This window comes from Polypterus senegalus, chromosome 7, assembly GCF_016835505.1.
Source record: "Polypterus senegalus isolate Bchr_013 chromosome 7, ASM1683550v1, whole genome shotgun sequence".
Lineage (NCBI taxonomy): Eukaryota > Metazoa > Chordata > Cladistia > Polypteriformes > Polypteridae > Polypterus > Polypterus senegalus.
The window spans coordinates 87,884,066-87,903,642 of NC_053160.1; the positions used below are offsets into that span (position 1 = coordinate 87,884,066).

At 35.5% G+C, this 19,577-nt stretch overlaps 1 protein-coding gene across 4 annotated transcripts in view; it reads left to right on the forward strand.

The window, feature by feature from the left end:
- Nucleotides 1-19,577, forward strand: part of prr16 (proline rich 16) — a 702,720-nt gene that overhangs the window by 484,849 nt on the left and 198,294 nt on the right. For all 4 annotated transcript variants that reach the window (XM_039758985.1, XM_039758988.1, XM_039758986.1 and 1 more), the window contains exon 2: nt 5,986-6,887. In XM_039758985.1, coding sequence (XP_039614919.1) covers nt 5,986-6,738 — 753 coding nt within the window. In that variant the 3' untranslated portion in view covers nt 6,739-6,887. The remainder of the gene's footprint in view (nt 1-5,985; nt 6,888-19,577) is intronic.

Consider the following 19,577-nt stretch of genomic DNA (forward strand, 5'->3'; position numbering starts at 1 on the left):
CTCCGCGCACTCCCTGCCCGAAACTCGGCCCCGTACTCACCCACCTGGTTCCTTGAAGTTCGTGTCCCGGTTCTTCGGGACACCATCCTGCCGACTACGCCACTGTAAGAACTGGAGACCAGAGGCGTGGAAAGGTTTGGGGCAGCCACCCGTTTAATGCGGTTTCCCGGCTGCAAAAGTCTTTGAGGCATTTTAAACAGTTGTTTACACAACAGAGTCCAAAACAGAACTGCCTGCCTAAGCAAAGGCAGTGAGCTTTATAGCACAGAGGGCGGAAATGATGTCGTCCTCTGGGCCGGAACTGGAAGTGACATCATCCTTGGGGCCGGAACCGGAAGTGACCTCATTCTTGGGGCCGAACCGGAGTGATGTGTCCTTCCTGGAAATGGCGGCTCCTGGTGGGATTTCTCGGGTAAGACCTGCAGAGAACTCAGAAAGAGCGTCAGCGTACCCCGCCCCCCCCTGGGCAGATGTATAAACAGTATTGTCTAAGCCCTTCAGCTGCTTCCCATGCACACGTGTGTGACAGTATATATTTACAAACCAATCTTTTTTTCCTGAACGGCCCCTCATAGATATAAGAGGTCTAACTTTAGCTATGTTTCTTAAGTGAAAAAAGAAAAGGTCTATTTTAACCACAAATCAGTGCCATGATAACAAAATTATTTCAAGGACCTAACAAAACAAATAATTCTTTGCAGAGAAAGTATGGATTTCACAAACATTGAATTTGTAGCCCGATTTGATCGGGATCCCAGTCGCTAATATATATATATACTAGCAAAATAATAGCGCTTCGCAGCCGAGAAGTAGTGTGTTAAAGAAGTAATGAAAAAGAAAAGGAAACATCTTGAAAATAACGTAACATGATCATCAATGTAATTGTTTTGTCACTGTTATGAGTGTTGCTGTCATATATATATATATATACACATTCATACATACACACACATTATATATACGATATATATATCTATATCTATTTATATATCTTTACGTATATCTATATATATATATACACATACACACACACACATTATATATATATTTATCTATATCTATATCTATATCTATATCTATATATATATATATATACACACATACACACACATATTATATCTATATCTATATCTATATATATATATAGCAAAATACCTAAAGCTTAAATACTGCCTTAAAAGTTTTATTAAGAAGAAAATTAAACCTTTTTAAACTGAGGGAAAATATACCAATAATTATTTGTTAAGGATCTCTTTGTATACCACATTGTGAGTTCGGCCCTCCGGTTGTAATATGACCAAGCTGTGCGCTGAGCTTACTCTTAAGCATACAACGTAAAGTTGGCCATGTGAACAGTAATCTTGTTTCAGATCTCACAGCTTGAATTGCTGCTGTCATAATCGGTTTGAGTTTCATGGTTTGTTTCAATTATGAGTAGTAATAGTAATACGACAGTATTTGTAGGACTTGTGTTGAAGTGACATTCGGCATCTGTCAAGCGTTGTAAGTATACAACCAGTTTCATCGATAACTTCACATCCAACTTTTCAGAGTTTAAACATTCATAAACATCAAAGTGTCCACTACTGAAATCATCACCTGTGAATCTAAGATGTTTAAGAGGCATTGGCAGTTGTCCAAAGGTGTAAAATATTTGGCCATTTTGGTACACTTGAAAGCGACAACCAAACAATTCAGCGGCAGCCATCAACTCACATGCAGATGCATAGGTGAAGGGCTTATAGTGGTCCTGTGTAGTATAATTATCTCCTGTACCGTCATCAGTCCACACCTTGAACCTGTCCCAGTCATTCAATACATAAGACACAATGTTTCTCCAGATATCAAGAGTGAGCCTGATATGGCCGTGCAATATGTAACAAAGAGAATGGAAAAGATGGGTGCCATCTCCGGGCATGGAAACTACTCTGTAAATGACAGTTCTTTGATCGATGGTGATTATAAGTAAGCTGTAAGGAATGAGCATGTCAAATTTCAGCCTTCTACCTACACGAGAAGTTGGAGAATTAGTGACGTTGGAAAGTTCAATATGGCGGCTGACAGTGGCGTCATACCACCGAAATAAGTATGTACATTGGTTTTGGTTAGCGCAGGGAAGCTGCCTACCAAATTTCGTGAAGATGGGGCCATGAATAAGAAAGTTCAGCATGGCGGATGTTGTTGACCGTTATGACCATTACTTGTAGAATTTCGAAATGAAACCTGCTTAACTTTTGTAAGTAAGCTGCAAGGAATGAGCCTGCCAAATTTCAGCCTTCTACCTACATGGGAAGTTGGAGACTTAGTGACGTTTGGAAAATTCAATATGGCAGCCGACAGTGGCATCATACCACCGAAATAAGTACGTACATCGGTTTTGGTTAGCGCAGGGAAGCCACCTACTAAATTTCGTGAAGATGGGGCCATAAATAAGAAAGTTCAACATGGCAGACGTTATCGACTGTTATCGACCGTTATGACCGTTACGTGTAGAATTTCGAAATGAAACCTGCTTAACTTTTGTAAGTAAGCTGTAAGGAATAAGCCTGCCAAATTTCAGCCATCTACCTACACAGGAAGTTGGAGAATTAGTGATGAGTGAGTGAGTGAGTGAGGGCTTTGCCTTTTATTAGTATAGATATACACATAATACAGATGGTATTATACAAGAGGGAATTACCCCATTTTTGAGTAATAGGCACACTTCATAAGATGAATAGTGAGAGAAAGAAATTATAAAGGTAGATGCCTAGACACCAGTCCCTTCTTTAAGGAGTTGGAACAGTGGGGAGTAAGGGAAAAATAGGAGTGAATATAAGAGAGAGGAGAAACCAAAATTATAGAAATGGAAGTTGGATGGAAAAAACAAGTTGAGCAAAACAGTGCAGACAGATATTTTTTTCTTTTCTGCATTTGGGGCTTATACCCCATATAGGAAAATAATTGAATGATCAGTGCTGTTAACAGACAGAATAAATGACCATCAAACACTTGGAACACAAAGTCATCACAAATATTTTGCCCTGAATACCAGTGACTACAATACAAATGAATTAAACATGAAACTTGGCATGAGCAGTGTAAGTTCTGAAGTATTTTCTTTTTGGTGTCTGGTCTGTTCATTCTAGCAATATTGTGTCAGAATTTGTTTAACTGATTTATTACAGAAATGGCATCTTTCACCATTTAATCAACAACACACAGACTTACCAGAATCGGGTTACTCTCTTCAGTGCAGGCCAAGATGGTTCAGAATGTATCTGGTTTTGGGATTACAGCCTATCTTGGGACAGCTGGCAAGGAATGTGAAGTCCCAGTAAATATACTGTCACAGTATGTAAAATAGAGGCGATAGAGATTTTCAAATTAGATCTCCTTTGTTTGTTGAAGTACAACAAAAACTGAGAGAGTACCACTAAAACTCTTCATTTAGACATTTAGTTGTAATGAAAAAACATGTTTCATTTCTGTTTGCTAAATGTTTAACTCATATTACTGTAGCGATTTTAATACAGACATTTCCCCACTTTTCCTAGGCAGTTACTACATTTACGTTTGAATAGTCTGAAATGAACAGTGTGTCTACAACCAGTGGGGAAAAATGAGTTTCTGAACACACTGGAAACAATATCCTGTAATACCAATATTAAACGGTATAGAATTGATGATGCCTGTGACATCTATACAACCCATTACAAATAACAAGTTAGAACAATTAGGTTGACCAAATATTTAAACATACATGGTAAAATTAATTTCAATATTTTCTAGTCTTTCCAAACTACATAAAGTAAATACTAGATTGAAACTATTCTTCTTCTTTTGTCATACAGTATTTGTTCACTGAGCAACCATAATTCTTCAAACATGGTCTTCAGTTTTGTTGTAACATGTTTTTCATGTTTGCAGTTGTGAACGAATCTTAATTAAATGAACATTTACATAAGAAATTATACCTGTGTATAAATGATCTTTATTTGTATTAGAGAGCTGCTATTTTCTAAAATCATTAGTTATTACATTGAATGTTTTCCTGAAGTTCAAAAACCAGATATAGAAACTTTTTACAAGTTGCATTAGCTCTCATCTCAGTATATTGTACCCTCATACATTTAGTTCTTCATGAGTATTTCTCTCCTAGAAGATTTGCATGCTAAAGATGCTCAGAGTCCGTGCACATGGGCAAACAGCAGAAGACAGGCAATGATAAAGGATGTAAACATCTTTGGCTGCTATCTTATGAAAACAAGAAATATACAGTGACATAATATCCTCAAATCTTCTTAAACCATCTTAGCATCAGATGGCGTACAGTCTATAACAGTGAAAATGGGCACAAGGCCGGAAACGGCCATGGACAGGGTGTCAGTCTATGGCATTTGGCATGAAAGTGTTGTGTTGGTATACTTGCTATTAAATTGATTCAGTTCAGTGTGGGCTTTGAACTGTTTGAAGCGTGTATGTTGCCTCTTACCCAATTTGTGATTTCCTTGGACAGGATATTAGGCTGCAGTCAAGGACTGGGTTGGAGATTATCCAGAGTTCCCAGTTCAGGAACCTAATAAATGTAGCAATACTTTTTGCAGATAATGTTGACTTCTTGGCCTCATCAGACAGTAATCGCTAGTGTACAAATGAATCACTGCTAAGTGTAACACTGGTGTGATGAGACTAGCCTTTCTGTTTCTGGGAGAAATCATGACCCTCTACAAGAAAAAGATTGGCTTCTTTTCTTCAGGTAAAGGGTGAGGAGTTGCTCTAAGTCAAGTATCCTGGAATCTTATTCATGAGTAAGAGAAGAGGGGATCATGACATTGATCGACAATTAAGTATAGCGGCAGGGTTTTGTGGGCCATTTTGATAAAGCAGCAATTAAGTCTATAGAACAATCTTCAAAATGTGACTTCCGAGTTGGTTTCCTGAGCTCATTCTCTATAACAGGATGAGAAGCTCTGCAATATGTGAGCACTTCAAAGTAGAACCACTTCTATGGATTGAGATTAACTTTTAAGTGGATCTGGACATTTAAATACCTCTTGTCATCTCCCAACAGTAGTTATATAAGAGACAGTCAACTGGAAGAATACCTGGGACGTGATACAGCGATTATATTTTTAGGAATTCCTAATTCTCATTGTTAGAAGAAAGTACTGAGGATAAGGTAGCCTGGTTAACCAATCTCATTGAGTTATTGTGATACTCTGTGGAATAAGGAGACTGAAAATTCTGAGATGTTTTTATTACGAATGTATATTGTACTGACAGTTTTGATCCTCACTGCACTAAACATATCTGAGCTTTTATGAATAAAGGTGTTATGAATTCCAGTATCTAAAGATATATTTCTATGAAAAAAAAGAAATTCCCACTTACATAAGCATTATAGAAAATATACAAGTTTTATAACACATTACTGTATGAATTATACTGCAAGGTTATTAGATTTCTAGTCCTGAAGGGTCATGATGTCTAGCATGTAGTATATAAATTTTTTATGCCTGCAGCATTTAGAATTAATCAAGCAATTCAGTACGGGAAAGAAATGTTAACATAGCTAAAATCATAACTTGCAGACACTGAGGAACCAAAGACCAGAATAAAATTAACCTTTTATTATATATTATTAATTATAATATTTAGAACCAGCTTAAATTTGTAACTTACCAAAACATATTAACAGATACAGCTGTTCTAGAAGGCTGAGTAAGGTGGCAGTAGTGTTTTTTTTCCCAAATATAAAGTGACATACTGTATAATGTCAATAACAAAAGCGTCTTTTTCCAGGCTAAAATTTCAACATATCTGGCTTCAGCCTAAATATTAATATTTAAAAACTTTATTGGAACAACTTTCTTTTGCTCTCGGTATATCTTAATGTTTATGTATCCTGTATTTTAAAATATTTATAGGCAATAGGAAACAATTATACCATAAAAACTCCTTTGACTTTCTTTGACACCAATTCTTCTGCTGTGTTTTATACAGGTAGTGGACCAGATAGACTCACTTACTTCTGATCTGCAGCTTGAAGAGGAAATGACAGACAGCTCTAAGACAGACACACTTAACAGCAGTTCCAGTAGTACTACCACCACCACTACGGCATCCAGTTTAGAGAAGATTAAACTTCACACAGAAGTTGCACTAATCAAACCTCCATCAGCTCCTCCAGCAATTCTTACAGTGCTGAAGAAACCATACCCACCTCCTCCACCTCCAAGGCTCACTCCAATCAGATGTGACAATCCCAGTAAAACCCTGCCAGCTGTGAAGCCTGTGAAAACCAACGGCACACTTCTTCGAAATGGAGGTTTACAAGGAATACAAAAAAAAATACCAAACGGAGATATATGTTGCATTTCCCAAAATACGGTGGATAAAGTGCCCATACAGCCTACTCCACATAAACCTGACAAGGACAGATGCCCACAGGTCACTCGTGAACGAGTCAGATTTAGTGAACAGGTACAATATCATGGCTACTGTCCAGACTGTGATGTCCGATACGATATAAAAAACCGGGATGTGCATTTACACACAGAAACCCTTCATGCAAAGCTAAAACCTCTTCATCACTGTCCTCCACCGCCACCTCCTCTACCTTCGCGGGAAAATGGTGGAATGGGTATATGTGTCAGTCATAGCTTCCCTCCTCTAACTCCTACATCTGTGCCTCCTCCTGCTGCTCCTAAACCACAAAAAACTATCCTGAGAAAATCAACAACTACCACTGTCTGATATATGCCTCTTGTAAACTGATTTATACTTTTGAAAAATGTATTGAGCACTTTCTACTTCAGGAATAAAGGCAAAACATCCCCACCCCCTTCCCAGTCCACCAAAAACGCAGAGATCCTCAATGGACTGTAGAAGAAGACAAAGACATGGTAAGTAGCACTTTTGTTCTGAAAGTGATTAATAAATTAGTAATTTTTAATGTATATTCAGTTTCAATATTGTACAATTTTCTTTTTTTTCCTTGCAAAATTTCAATTATCATTGAAGAAATGAGATAAAGTGCTGTATATGATATTGTCAATAAAGGATAGCAGTAGAGAATATAAATTGTAATGTAAGGAACCTGATGTGTGCAACAGATTTTTTTCAGTGGCTTTGTTATGAATTATATGCTTCTAATTTAGCTTTGCTATCGCACAATAATATTCTTCATGCTGCCACTTGAGTGCTTTAATGCATTTAATAGTTGCTGACTGGTAAGTCATCATGTAATTCTGCTTTTGAGCAGTCAGTTTGAACTCCAAATAATAAAATATGATTAGAATTCTAATCTGAATTTAGTTAAGATAGGTGGGTGCAATACATAAATTTTAAGTGAATTACACCATGCTTTGCCCAAACTGAAGAACATTATCTTGCTGATAACTGAATTCCGATTCTTTGTCTGAAAATCTGATGGAAATGCCCCATTTCCATCATTGCCTAAGACTACCTTAAACTGATAACAGTCTAAAAACAAGGTCTATGTTTGCCTCATTACTTTCTAGAATAGATCCAACCAGAGGTATTGAATGGAGTTTAAAATGTTGGGAAAGTTTCATTTGACTACATTTCTATCTTAAAAATAAGTAGTAAATAAAATAAGTAGTGTGTTGCGGGAAGATAATACTTAAAAAGTAGGTGTTCAAGCTTTGTATGCATTTTCTATAACTTATAATGCAAAGGTCTGGATTTCTAGTAACTTCCAGAAATAAAATGCCATGTAGGTTGAAGAAAGGCTGAGAAATATCATTACCATGCATGAGAACTGCTGAGGAAAGTGTGATGTTCTTTAAATGTCCTATATTGCTACTGAATTTTGATGGAATAACTGCTGGATTGTTATTAAATTAGTCTAAGTTAGTGTATTAGTTGTGAGCGGGGCACACACCATGCATAGTAGAGTTTGATCAAAATTTCTGCTCTATGGCTAACCTAGCTGGTGTGGCTTTACCACGTTCAGCTTGATCCTATAATCTCTATAATCTTACTTTGGTAAAAATTTCAGAAATTGTTTATATTTTATTATGATGAACACTGCCATTTTAAACTATTGTTATGACTCTGTGAAAATCTTTCCTGGAATTCCCTGTTGTGGCTGCTTTTAAAATAATCCATGTGAAGGGTTAAAGGTTATTCTCATCAGTTTTAAGTGTCCGAGCCTGGTAGAGCACAAATAAAAAACTTTATTTTCTTAACTTTCTGGCAAATATATCTTTTTCCCTTATTTTGGCCCCGAATTATTGATTGTGTTATTGGTTTTGATGAAATATCAGTTTGACTCCCAACTGGACATTAACCCGTTACTTTTATAGGCACTCTTCCAGTCATTTCTCATTTTTTCTCTTACAGTCTTTTGTCAATCAGTCTAAACACCACATTGCCATTTGGAATAGATCTTTCTTTGAAGGTGTCACCATTTTGTGACTATCTCTGCATAGCTGTGACTGTGTAGTTGATTGCTAATACTGTTTCCAGTCATGTGACACAAAAGTCACCTGAAGAATTAAGTCATCATTTTTCACCAATTTAAGATGATCGCATACTGAATTGGGTATCCAGTCAGAATTACTTAGGAGTAAAAAATACAAGGAACATTTAGGAACTTTTGGTACCGACCTTTCAAATATGAGTTTGATTTGCATTTTGGTCTTGACAATCAGTTTTATTTTGTCTTCCCTGGCTTCCCTGACTCTGCTTGCATTATGACATCCATTTTTATTTTTCTCACCATTTTCTGGTTATCTTTGCTATGGTAATGGATTGGCATCATAATATCATTAAAATAGAGTTCTGACTTTTGTAAATCGTGGATAATTATACAATGTTATGAAAGAGACCCTTTACTCTAATTTTTCAGCTAGTAAGATCTTAGCATTGTTGTTCAGTAATAAGATTAGTTTTTAAAATGCACATTGAAAAAAGTCTTTATTCTTCTTCTTTAGAGAAATAGTAATTAACACCAGGCATACTGTTTTTGTTAAAATGTTATCTATTCTGGTGTCCCTAAACCTGTCTAATATTAATGGAGCTAATTAACTTCATACCTTTATATAAATTTTCACTCATACTGCAGCTTTCCCACTTTGGTTTGGCCATCTCCTTTATGCATACTGTGTGAAGTGTTGCTACAGTATATCAGTTTTATCAAAGAAAATACTGAAATGAGGCCATTCTTTTACATTTAAATGTTTGTAAAGACATATGCTATTTGTTAAATGTGTTTTTTTATTTCTTTGTGTTCACTAAATTCAGCTCTAACTGCATTGTTTATCTCTGCAATGTGCTCTAAACTTCCTTTTTGTGTATTTTTTTGAGCTAAAGTCTTATTTTCTATGTTTGTAATAAGAATACTGTAGTGTGCTTTAAAATGTGTTGCTCCATTTTTATTGAAGTCAAAATATGAAATTGTTTTTAATGACTTTTTTTAAAATAGTGTACCTCTACATATCTGCATATTTTGATCTTTTTTAGAAATCTTTGTAATTAGCTTTGATGCCCTTCTACTTTGCATTAAATTATTCATATTCAAAGGAAATGGGAAAACTAAGAAAAAATTGGGTGGAGAGGTTAGAAGCTACTATTACAGTATAATTTGTAGTAACAGATTTTGTAATTTACTAATAAATATTTAAAGAAATGACTCCTAACTTACAGTCTTCCCTAAAAAAAGTAGTTTTCAGAAAACAGCAAGGCACAGAATACACTAGTTTTCCAAGTAAATATGATGTTAAATACAAGTGTGACAGTTGCACCTTATGGCAACAAGACTATTAAAATAACCAAACATCAAATATCACATTGGAAAAAAGGGACTGTCTCATGGAGTCTATAGTATCCCAGGTATTAGCATAATCCAAATTCCTCCCTTTGCTTCAAGCATTTGAATTTATATTAAAAGAGTAAACTTCTAACTCCTAACATTTTTCAGATTTTTTTCTTGTTCATGTTTATTCTGATTAACTCTACTGCTTGATTGCATTTTAATGCTGTAAAGCTACAACAGTGTATGGTTTGAAAAAGAGATGTTTATAGTTCTTTACTTGACTGGTAAGGTTGATATTTATTTGTGGATATGAATGGTTATTTTAGATGAGATCTGTCTATCTAAGAGTTGAGAGGGAACGTATTAGAATATACATAATTAAATGCATGAATGTACTGTACAATACACACATATATATATATATATATATATAGTGGTCAGGCAGTGGAAGGACACACTGGAAACAGTCGAAACGTTGGGACACCAACTAGGTTGTCCCTTTTAATCATCACGAGACAAAACAAACAAAAATGATAAAAATAATGAAAAACCGTGCCAATGCACTATCCCCAATCAAGGATTCCTCCTTCTTAAAGGACTTTTGAGAGACACATGCTCCAGGGTGAGGCTCATTCTGGTCTTCCAGCAAAAGGCGTCTTTTTTTCTATTCTGTACTTCTTTTGTAGCAAAACTTCCGGAAGGGGCAGGGTTAAGTTCCCTTACTGGGCGGCATCTTGGAGCTTTGAGGGAAGAAGAACAACGCGACAAAGTCAGCAATAGCCCCCCCTCTCGTCTCGGCGGGATATAGCATACTTTTCCCCTAGCCCTTAGAGGAGTCCTCCAATGCCCATGAGTGATAATATATATATATATATATATATATATATATATATATATAGGTGCTTTATATATATATATATATATATATATATATATATATATATGCTTTATATATATATACAAACAACAAATAAACAGCTTTGATTTTGAAGATTTCTATCTTTTGATGCTACTGAATAAGCTACAAAGCACAAAGTGGATAAGGAAAGCTGTAAGTGTTAGTTGTGTTAAAAAATTACATATTATGAACAAGCACTATTATAGCTGTACCCTGAACAACATTTTAATAAACCATTCTACGCTATTCAGTCAATATTCTGCAGTTGATGGCATTGTAATAATTGCTTTCCTTATTCTTTAGTACAGTATGTGTCCTTACTATTGGGTTAGACTCTATGTTTTTGATTGAACTTATTTTATAGAAAGTGCAAAAGAAAGCTTGTGATTTAAAAAGAAAAACTTTTCTTTCTTGCTCAGTTTTTAGTTAAATGTGAATCAAAACAGAAGTTATTCTATTATTTTTTAGTTTCAAATTAGTTCACATTTTCCTCAAAAGACAATAATAAATATAGTTTGTAGGTATTGTATGTATATACAGTAAATCTTTGATTTAATTTAAATTTAATGATTTGGTCTAATTAAAAATGTAATTGAGTAATAAAATAAATGTCACTGTTATGTGATTTCAATTATTATTCACCATTTATACATTGTAAACCTAGACATGGTCAGGGCTGTTATTATTACCATTTCCCAGAAGGGATGTCAATGTTAAAAATGTACTGCCAATATAATAAATAATGGATTGTGCCCTTAAATTAATTATTGCAGGATGGTTGGGAGCAGGGATGTGTATTGGCTTATACACAGCTGCTGGTATAAATTTATACTCTAACCTTTATTTTCTAGATAGAGGTTTAGGATTGCAGGGATAACCAATGGTGTTAGAGTTGGGGAGACATGGGGTCTTAATGGAAATTGGAGTTCAATGGAGTTTTTGTGGTCATGGGTATCATTCAAGCCTGGGACTGGGAGTTAGTTCCAGCAGGAAACATTTAATACTGGAAGCGCCACATTGGGTGTTTATATTTTTTAATTATTTCATTACTGAGCATGTTACGCTCCTGTCCTTCCTTGACTTTTCCTAAACTGCTTTACTGCAAATTCCCAATTCAATTCAGAAAACATGGATGTTGCTCTTTTTTTTACACATTTGACCTCCTATTACCATCACAGGCAACACCATTGAATGTTGATACCCAGGTATAAATCTCTGATTCTCTGCTCCAGCTCACACTTATCTGCATTTGTATATCCTTTTCATCTCGACATATCCTTTTTCCGTCACTGTTATCGACATTACAGAACATTATTTCCTACTTGAATTTCTGTCAGCAGACAAGTAGAAAATAATCACTGAAACTGTGAAATTGTTTCACTACAGGTGTTCAAGAAAATAATAGGAAAATCTGAAAACATTCAGTGCTGCAGTTATTTCATTTAGGTAAAACACCTATTAAATCACTTGAAATTGGTATTTCAATTTTTTTCACTGAACTTGTTATACACAGTACACAGCCAGCAGTATAAGGTGGCTCATTTGACATTTTCTTTGATTCAGAAGACCCGACAGTGTATACAAATGCAACAATAAACAGTGGCTTTATTTTGTGAAGATAGAAAGACTGATGCAACAGGCTTGTTGGCCATGAATGAAGTGCCTTTCAGGGAAAAAAATATGATTACGGCTATATTTAAATGCTGTTACACATACTGAATCACATACAAGCTTAACCACAAATATTGAATCGCATACGTGGTTTGATGGCAGATTCATACACATGACAAAGAAAACAGACTGTTTAGTCTTGTAGTTGCATTCATTGTTGGGTCAGCCGTGTCTGTGAAAACATTGCGAATGAGCTGCTTCCTGTTCTGTTCTGTGCTCTTTTCACAGCTTGCTCCATCCACAGCTTGTCATCTCATGTGTTCTCCTTTGTCCACGTGTAATTGATACTCTTTTCATATACTTTGCACACTGACAGCTTTACTAAATCAGGCTCTTGGCACACTTTTTTTGCAGAGTTTCTTATTCAAACGAAATAACTTAACTATTACTTGCTGTATTATACAATCATTCTATTTATCTACTGTACTGTGAAGAGAGTTCTGTTGTTTGGTCTAATTTTTGTTTTTGGAAATATGCACACTTCAGATAAAGTTATAAAGAAACACATTACTAAACAGCAAGCAGAGTCATTGTGGCATTGGAATATCTGTGGATTTGCTAAGTGTAGACAATTTGCTAACAAAGCTATATCAAATCCACACTATATATTTTGTTTCATCATTTGGACAAATAGTAGAATCCAGGAATACAAAAGCTTATTTGTATCTTCTGCAGTTATGCTGATACATATTAAAGACATAGATATATAAGCCATTATATTACTCAATATTTTTATCTTTTATTTTCTGCTGCATTTTTGATATTTGATTGTTATGCGTATGACTAATTTCCTACTCAGAGTCAATAAAGTTAATGTCTAGCTTGTTACCTATTGCCTCAAAGTACAGTACAGTTCTTCTATTTCTTTGAGTAATTTAAAGTCATTTTTATTATGTGGGCCTGTAACAGTGCATCACCAATGCTTTCCAAAACACAAATCAGCCAGGCTTTACACAAATGTAGACTTGACAAGAGGAAAATCACTGTGCTGAAAGAGCAGAGTCTTGGCCACCTCAGCTGTCAGTAAAAAAAAAAATGCTATTTTTACTCATGTATCCCAAGTTCATTGCATTTTAAAGACTGGTAAATAAATAAGAAGTTTGCTTTGTAACAGGTGGAGCATGTAATATACAGAGACACCTTTTGAGCTAATTAAGTGGTGTGTCTGCATCATTTTGGCAACAAAATGTTCAGTCTTAATTGCAAATAAATGTTCATTTATCATTGACTGAATCAATGCATTTCAAAAACGTTTTTCAGCATAAAGGAATAGAGAACAAAATTATACATGCAAACAAAATAATTATGTATTTAATAAATAATATGATAAAAACTGTAAAATGCATTCTAATCACCAAATGAATTAAACAGTAAGCACATGTAGAATGTGCCCAGATAACATAATAAAAAACCAAATGTACAGCTGTGAAAATTGTATATTTCCTAAAGGTATTGTAAGTATATTTAACAAATTTAAACAACCACAGACTATAAAAACAAATCAATATTTTGTCAAAAAGCAGGGGTCTGATAAAATGTATTCTGTGTATGCACCTGTACAGTACATCTTCTTTAAAGATTTAAGTCATCCAGTTAAAAAAAGCTCAGTTTTAAAACATAGTTATGCAAAATGTATTGTTTTCATAGTGTAGCATACTAGCTATACAATAATGCAGGCACTTCAACACAGTGTCCATAAATAACGTCAGTAGGTGAATAAACAGGGCAGTGTGTAATTCTGAGAGGAAGGATTTGAAGAAGTGCAGAGAGACATGGAAAAAGAAAACAGTTTGGATGGCAGATAGAGATCAGGAGCAGTCAGTGAGGCTAGAGTAAGAAAAGATTACAGGGATCCTGCAGATTTTCTACTTTGGCTGAGTCTCCTGTGGTTTTTACAAGAAGGATTATGATAAGGAGTGTAGAAGAAGAAAATAAAAATGCACATGAGGGTATCTGTAAAAATCCTGTGTGTCTTCACTTTCACTCCAGTGTTTGCCACCACTCACCACAAGATACCAAAGTTCCTCCACAACAGCACACTTCTTGTATTCAACCAGCTATTGATTATAACAAACATATTAATTGTGTATGTATTCACTAGCAACAGCTTTTAGAGGCATCCTAAAAACTTATAAACATTTCACATGCAGAAGCATTAATGTCAGAAGCTGTTCCATACATCAGAAGAAAAAAAAAAAAAAACAATGACTGTACTTGAATCCTGAAATTGTGCCATAATTTTTAAAAGCTGCATGTCTGCTAGAATCTGAATTATGTGCTATGATTATGCCAGATCTGTAAAGGTAGCCAGGTGAATTTTGAGGGCCAAGAGTATGATTTTCTGTTATTTTTTAATGACACATATTAAACAAACATATAAAAATAAAATGTTTTGGGCCAACAGGGATTTGTGTAATAATAAAATGCTGCTATCACACTGTAATACTATTAGTAATCATATTGACTGTCTGTGAAATGTAGACATTTTTTTTCAATAATTTATGTAAAACATAACTGTTCTTCCTTTACCTTCTTCTCATTTTAACCAATAATATTTGGCAGTGCTTTAAATCACCTTTCAATTATTTTCACTTGCCTATATAATAATGCTGGCTACAGACTACCTCTCCTTCCTTCTATGTGCAAATGGTCTCATGCCAATCAGACAGTTCTATAGAATTTAGGAAATTAATATAATTGAGAAGTGTTTGAGAGTCGGCTGAAATGGTAAAGAATGCTATGATATTGCTTTCTTGGTTTCTTGCTACTATAGTGTGAGGGTCAGTCACAGTTGATATTGTCTTCTTTAGCCAGCTCATGTCAAAAAGTAGCCTTTATGGGTGTGAGCATTGCTGCAGAGATGAACTGGGGTGTTTTAACCTCTCGTGACAGGACTTTGCACCATGCTTAACTATAATACAGCTAGAGAGTATGCTTTCCATTGTCAGTTATTGAATTATTGAGTTCCAAGGAGAAGATTAGACTTTTCTCACCCTTACCAGAACGGTAAAGTTCTTTGGAGCCTTCTTGACTTTTTTAATATTTTTGTATATTTGATTTGATATACATTTTTTAGTCCTTGAGGGGAAATTGTCTTTTCGCATGACCTTTGGGACGCAGGGCCAGCCATTGCACAGCGGAGCAATTTATTTTTCAAGTAAAGGATCTAACAGAGTAATATCCCTTCTAGCAGTAATGGGATTTGAACCGCCAACCTTCCAGATACCAATGCAAATCCTTTGTCACAGAGCCTAATTAACAAACGAAGTGGTATTGAGAAATCATACGTAATCCCAAGTGATATAAACCCCTAAGAACTTAAAATTACTCAATTTTTCCATGGCAGCCCTACTTAGCTCAATACATGCTGACCCCTGAAATATTTCTGGAATCCACAATCAGCTTCTTTGTTTTCTGACACGGGGAGATATATTTTTATTGTACCATTCATGAAAGAATAATTAGAGCTTCTGATCCTTCATGCTATAGGTCATTTAATCATTGTAGGTTATCAGACCCACTACTGTTTTGTCATCAGCAACTATGGTAATAGATTTTGTGTCATGCTTTTCAGCTGAATCATCCATAATTTGGGAAAACAGAGAGCTAAACACCACAGGTCTGATGTGCTCCATTGTTCAGAGATAGTATGTGTGACAGTCTGACAGCAAGAAGTCCTGGATCAATTTACACAAGGTGTTGTTCAGTCCAAAGGCCCAGTGCATTGTTAGTAGCTTCTAGGGAATGATGGTGTTAAATGTTGTACCAAAGTCAATAAACAACATTCTCACTTAAGTGTTCCTTTTGTCAAGTTGGGTTAGTGCTGCATGGATGCCTGTAGATATAGTATCCTCTATGGAATTCTTTGTGCAGCAGGCAAACTGATGTGAGTCCTGAGTGTCTAGCATGCAGAACTTTATATGGGCCATGACCAATCGCTCAAAGCACTTCTTGACGATAAGGGTGAGTAGGGCTGAAGTTATTCAGACATATAAATGTAGATTATTGTCATTGATTCAGTATTGTCTTAAAGCAGGTGAGGACTGTAGGCTGTTTAAGATGTCCCATAAAATGCTGCCAGCTGATCAGCATATGCTTGGAATACACAATGGAGTGTATTGTCAGGACCTGCAATGTTAATCCTTATTAAATATCCTGTCACCAGAGGTGTAAAATAATGAAGTTAAACTACTTTGTTACTTTACTTAAGTACATTTTAGCTATTTGTACTTTATTTGAGTAAATTTCATTCAGAGCTACTTTTACTTTTATAGTCAAATAACATACTTTTTACTTTGTTACTTTTTCTAGCATTTTCTAGCAATATGAATTCATAAAAATGACCTATCAGGTACATTGACAGCCAATAGAATGCTGTGTATCATTCAACATTAAAAGCGTAGTAGCACACCTTCCACTGCTCATTCGTTCTTATGCTTCCCACTGACTGTTAAGACATGGAAACCGAATGTACATTTTCCCTACACTCATACTCTGAACACTATATTCAGATTTGTAAAATGCAAAGATAATGCGTATATAATACAGTATCTTCTGTGCCTGCCAGCACCTAAAGAAGTGTCTACCTTCAAGAGTTTGCATTCAAATTTAAAGAAGCATGTTGACATCTGTGTTTTTTGTTCTTTTGGAGGAACGTTATATGGAACTATTGAAGTCCCAAAAAGCGTTGTCTTTTTAATCTTTTGCAAACAAGATTTTATGGGCCCAAGTAATATCTTGAGACCACAACTTACATATTGTAAAAAAAAAATCCAAATGTTGTACAAACCAGATATTGCGATGAATTTTTATAAGCCTCATTGCTGAAATGCTAACGTCAGTCCAGCCATAAAAGAGAAACCTGAGTTCAAACAAGATCTTGTGGCTTTGCAAGGGGTGAAGCCCCTTTGACTGGATGGTCGAATGAAATGACATCAAGATCTTCCTGTCCCATGTTTTATGAGTGCTAATAATTATTAAGTATTAGCTTTCTTTAAAGCAGAGATAAATATTTTTGTTGCTACTTTATGGAATTTGAGCTCAGCAAAGGCTCATTGAACTCTGCTGTATTATACTGAAATTTGTGAAAACTTACCAGAAACATTTATTGAGTTCATCTACTCTCACCCTTGAAGATTAACACATACACAAAGGTATATACACACACACATAGTTAACTTATCTAGACAAAGTCTCGAGAGGTTCAGTCACTCTGCAATATTCTGCATAAGGTTCTCAATATAGGTATTCTCTATCACCAGCTCTAACAAACACACAGGGGTCATCACAGCATACAGTATATAAACATTCCAAACTATGTCTTGCTTTTACCACAGTTGATCTAATTATTGAGGAGCAACCTCAATAGCCTGGATAAACCCTGTGAATGTGACAGTAGCCATCAAACTCACACATGGTACCCATTCATTATTTCATTCACTCTAGATAAAAGACAAAGTATAGAAAATAAAAAAACAACATGGCATTTATTAATGTATAACAATATCAAATGGAAGAAAATATAATAGAAAATAAAGTAGATAGTAAAGTTTTGATATAAACTGTCCAAGAAAAGCTTACTGAAAGTCCGAAGTGCCAAGGGGTGGTTTTTCTTGCTGGCCTTTGGTTTAGTGATAGGCGTTGTTCATAGTTATATTTTCTGATATCCAAATGAGATGATCTCCTGTCTCTTGATATCTGACGTCGTTCTTCTGTCGTTGTTTTTCTTTCTCATCTTTTATCCTCCAAAGTCCATCAGATGAGCCATATTTAAGTTAAAATGCACACATGGGGTTTCAGGACATGTGACATTGCACACATTTTATTGGCCATCCTGTACTGATAACGAAGTCCCGATCAAAGTGCTCTTTTAAGTACCTCCACGCTCCTTCCTTTCCCAAGATGTAAACTAATTAACTAATTCCTAGTCCTATGACATCCATCCATTTGCAGGTTATAAATTAACTAAAAGTGGTTATGAGGTATGTGTTTATTTCCCATTCCCAGTTAATAAAGTAATTGAAAAATAAGCTGACTGGAACAAATGCATAAATTACTAGTATAATACCAAAGGATGCCTGTAAGTTCAGTTCATCCTGGTTCCATCCATCCTTCCATTATCCATGTACAGGGTCATGGGGGTCTGCTGGAGCCAATCCCAGCTAACACAGGGCGTTAGGCAGGAAACAAAGCCCAAGCAGGGCGCCAGCCCACCGCAGGGCACCAGCCCACCGCAGGGCACACACACACACACCAAGGACAATTTAGAATCGCCAATGCACCTAACCTGCATGTCTTTGGACTGTGGGAGGAAACCGGAGCACCCGGAGGAAACCCATGCAGACATGGGGAGAACATGCAAACTCCATGCAGGGAGGACCTGGGAAGCGAACCCGGGTCTCCTAACTGTGAGGCAGCAGCGCTACCCACTGCACCACCATGCCGCCCTCATCCTGGTTTGTTTAAACAAAATTAAAATTTTATATAAACAGTTTGCATTTGAAAATGTGAAGATTTTCCACTCCAGAATAACTGTCCTGCTGACCACAATCTGCTAGAGTCATAAGGACTATGGAAAGTACAGCTGACTTATTAAGTTAATATTTTAGTTGTCAAGCGTGAACTTTGGGCAGCAATATAATTTGCTAGTCTTGATAAATTATTGGAGAATTACTATACATCTCTTATTCTATCTTCCACTGAACTGTGAGATGTGTGACTTTCTCTGAGATATGGCCTTATTATTAGTCGTTTACAGGATTCAGGACAAAGCATTTACATTTAACAGAATAGACCTACAGTATGTCCAGAGCATTTTCCAAAAGAAAGTTAACTCTTAGGATTGCAACTGAAAATTTCATTATGTTGTATTGAAGTTGAATTATTGTAGAATACTATTAGTGGAAGTTGGTTTAATGTTTACATGTGTGAGAAAATGTTATTCTGTAGAATTTAATTTTCTATTCTAGTGCATTAAAATATGAATGTATATTATGAGACAACTGGTATGCATCTGTTAATAATATCCCTTCAGTTTAATTGCAGTTAATTCCATAGTGTAAATGAATGCTTGAGCAGGTAATGAGTACCAAATTGAACAAAGGAAACCAAAGCTTTTAGATAATTCATGTTAAACTAAACCACAATTCTGTAATAATTATTCTTTGTCTTGATCATTTCAAACTTCTATGTCAGAACAATGTTTTCCAGGCTTAGGCATAGTTTATACATTAGAATGCCTTTCCT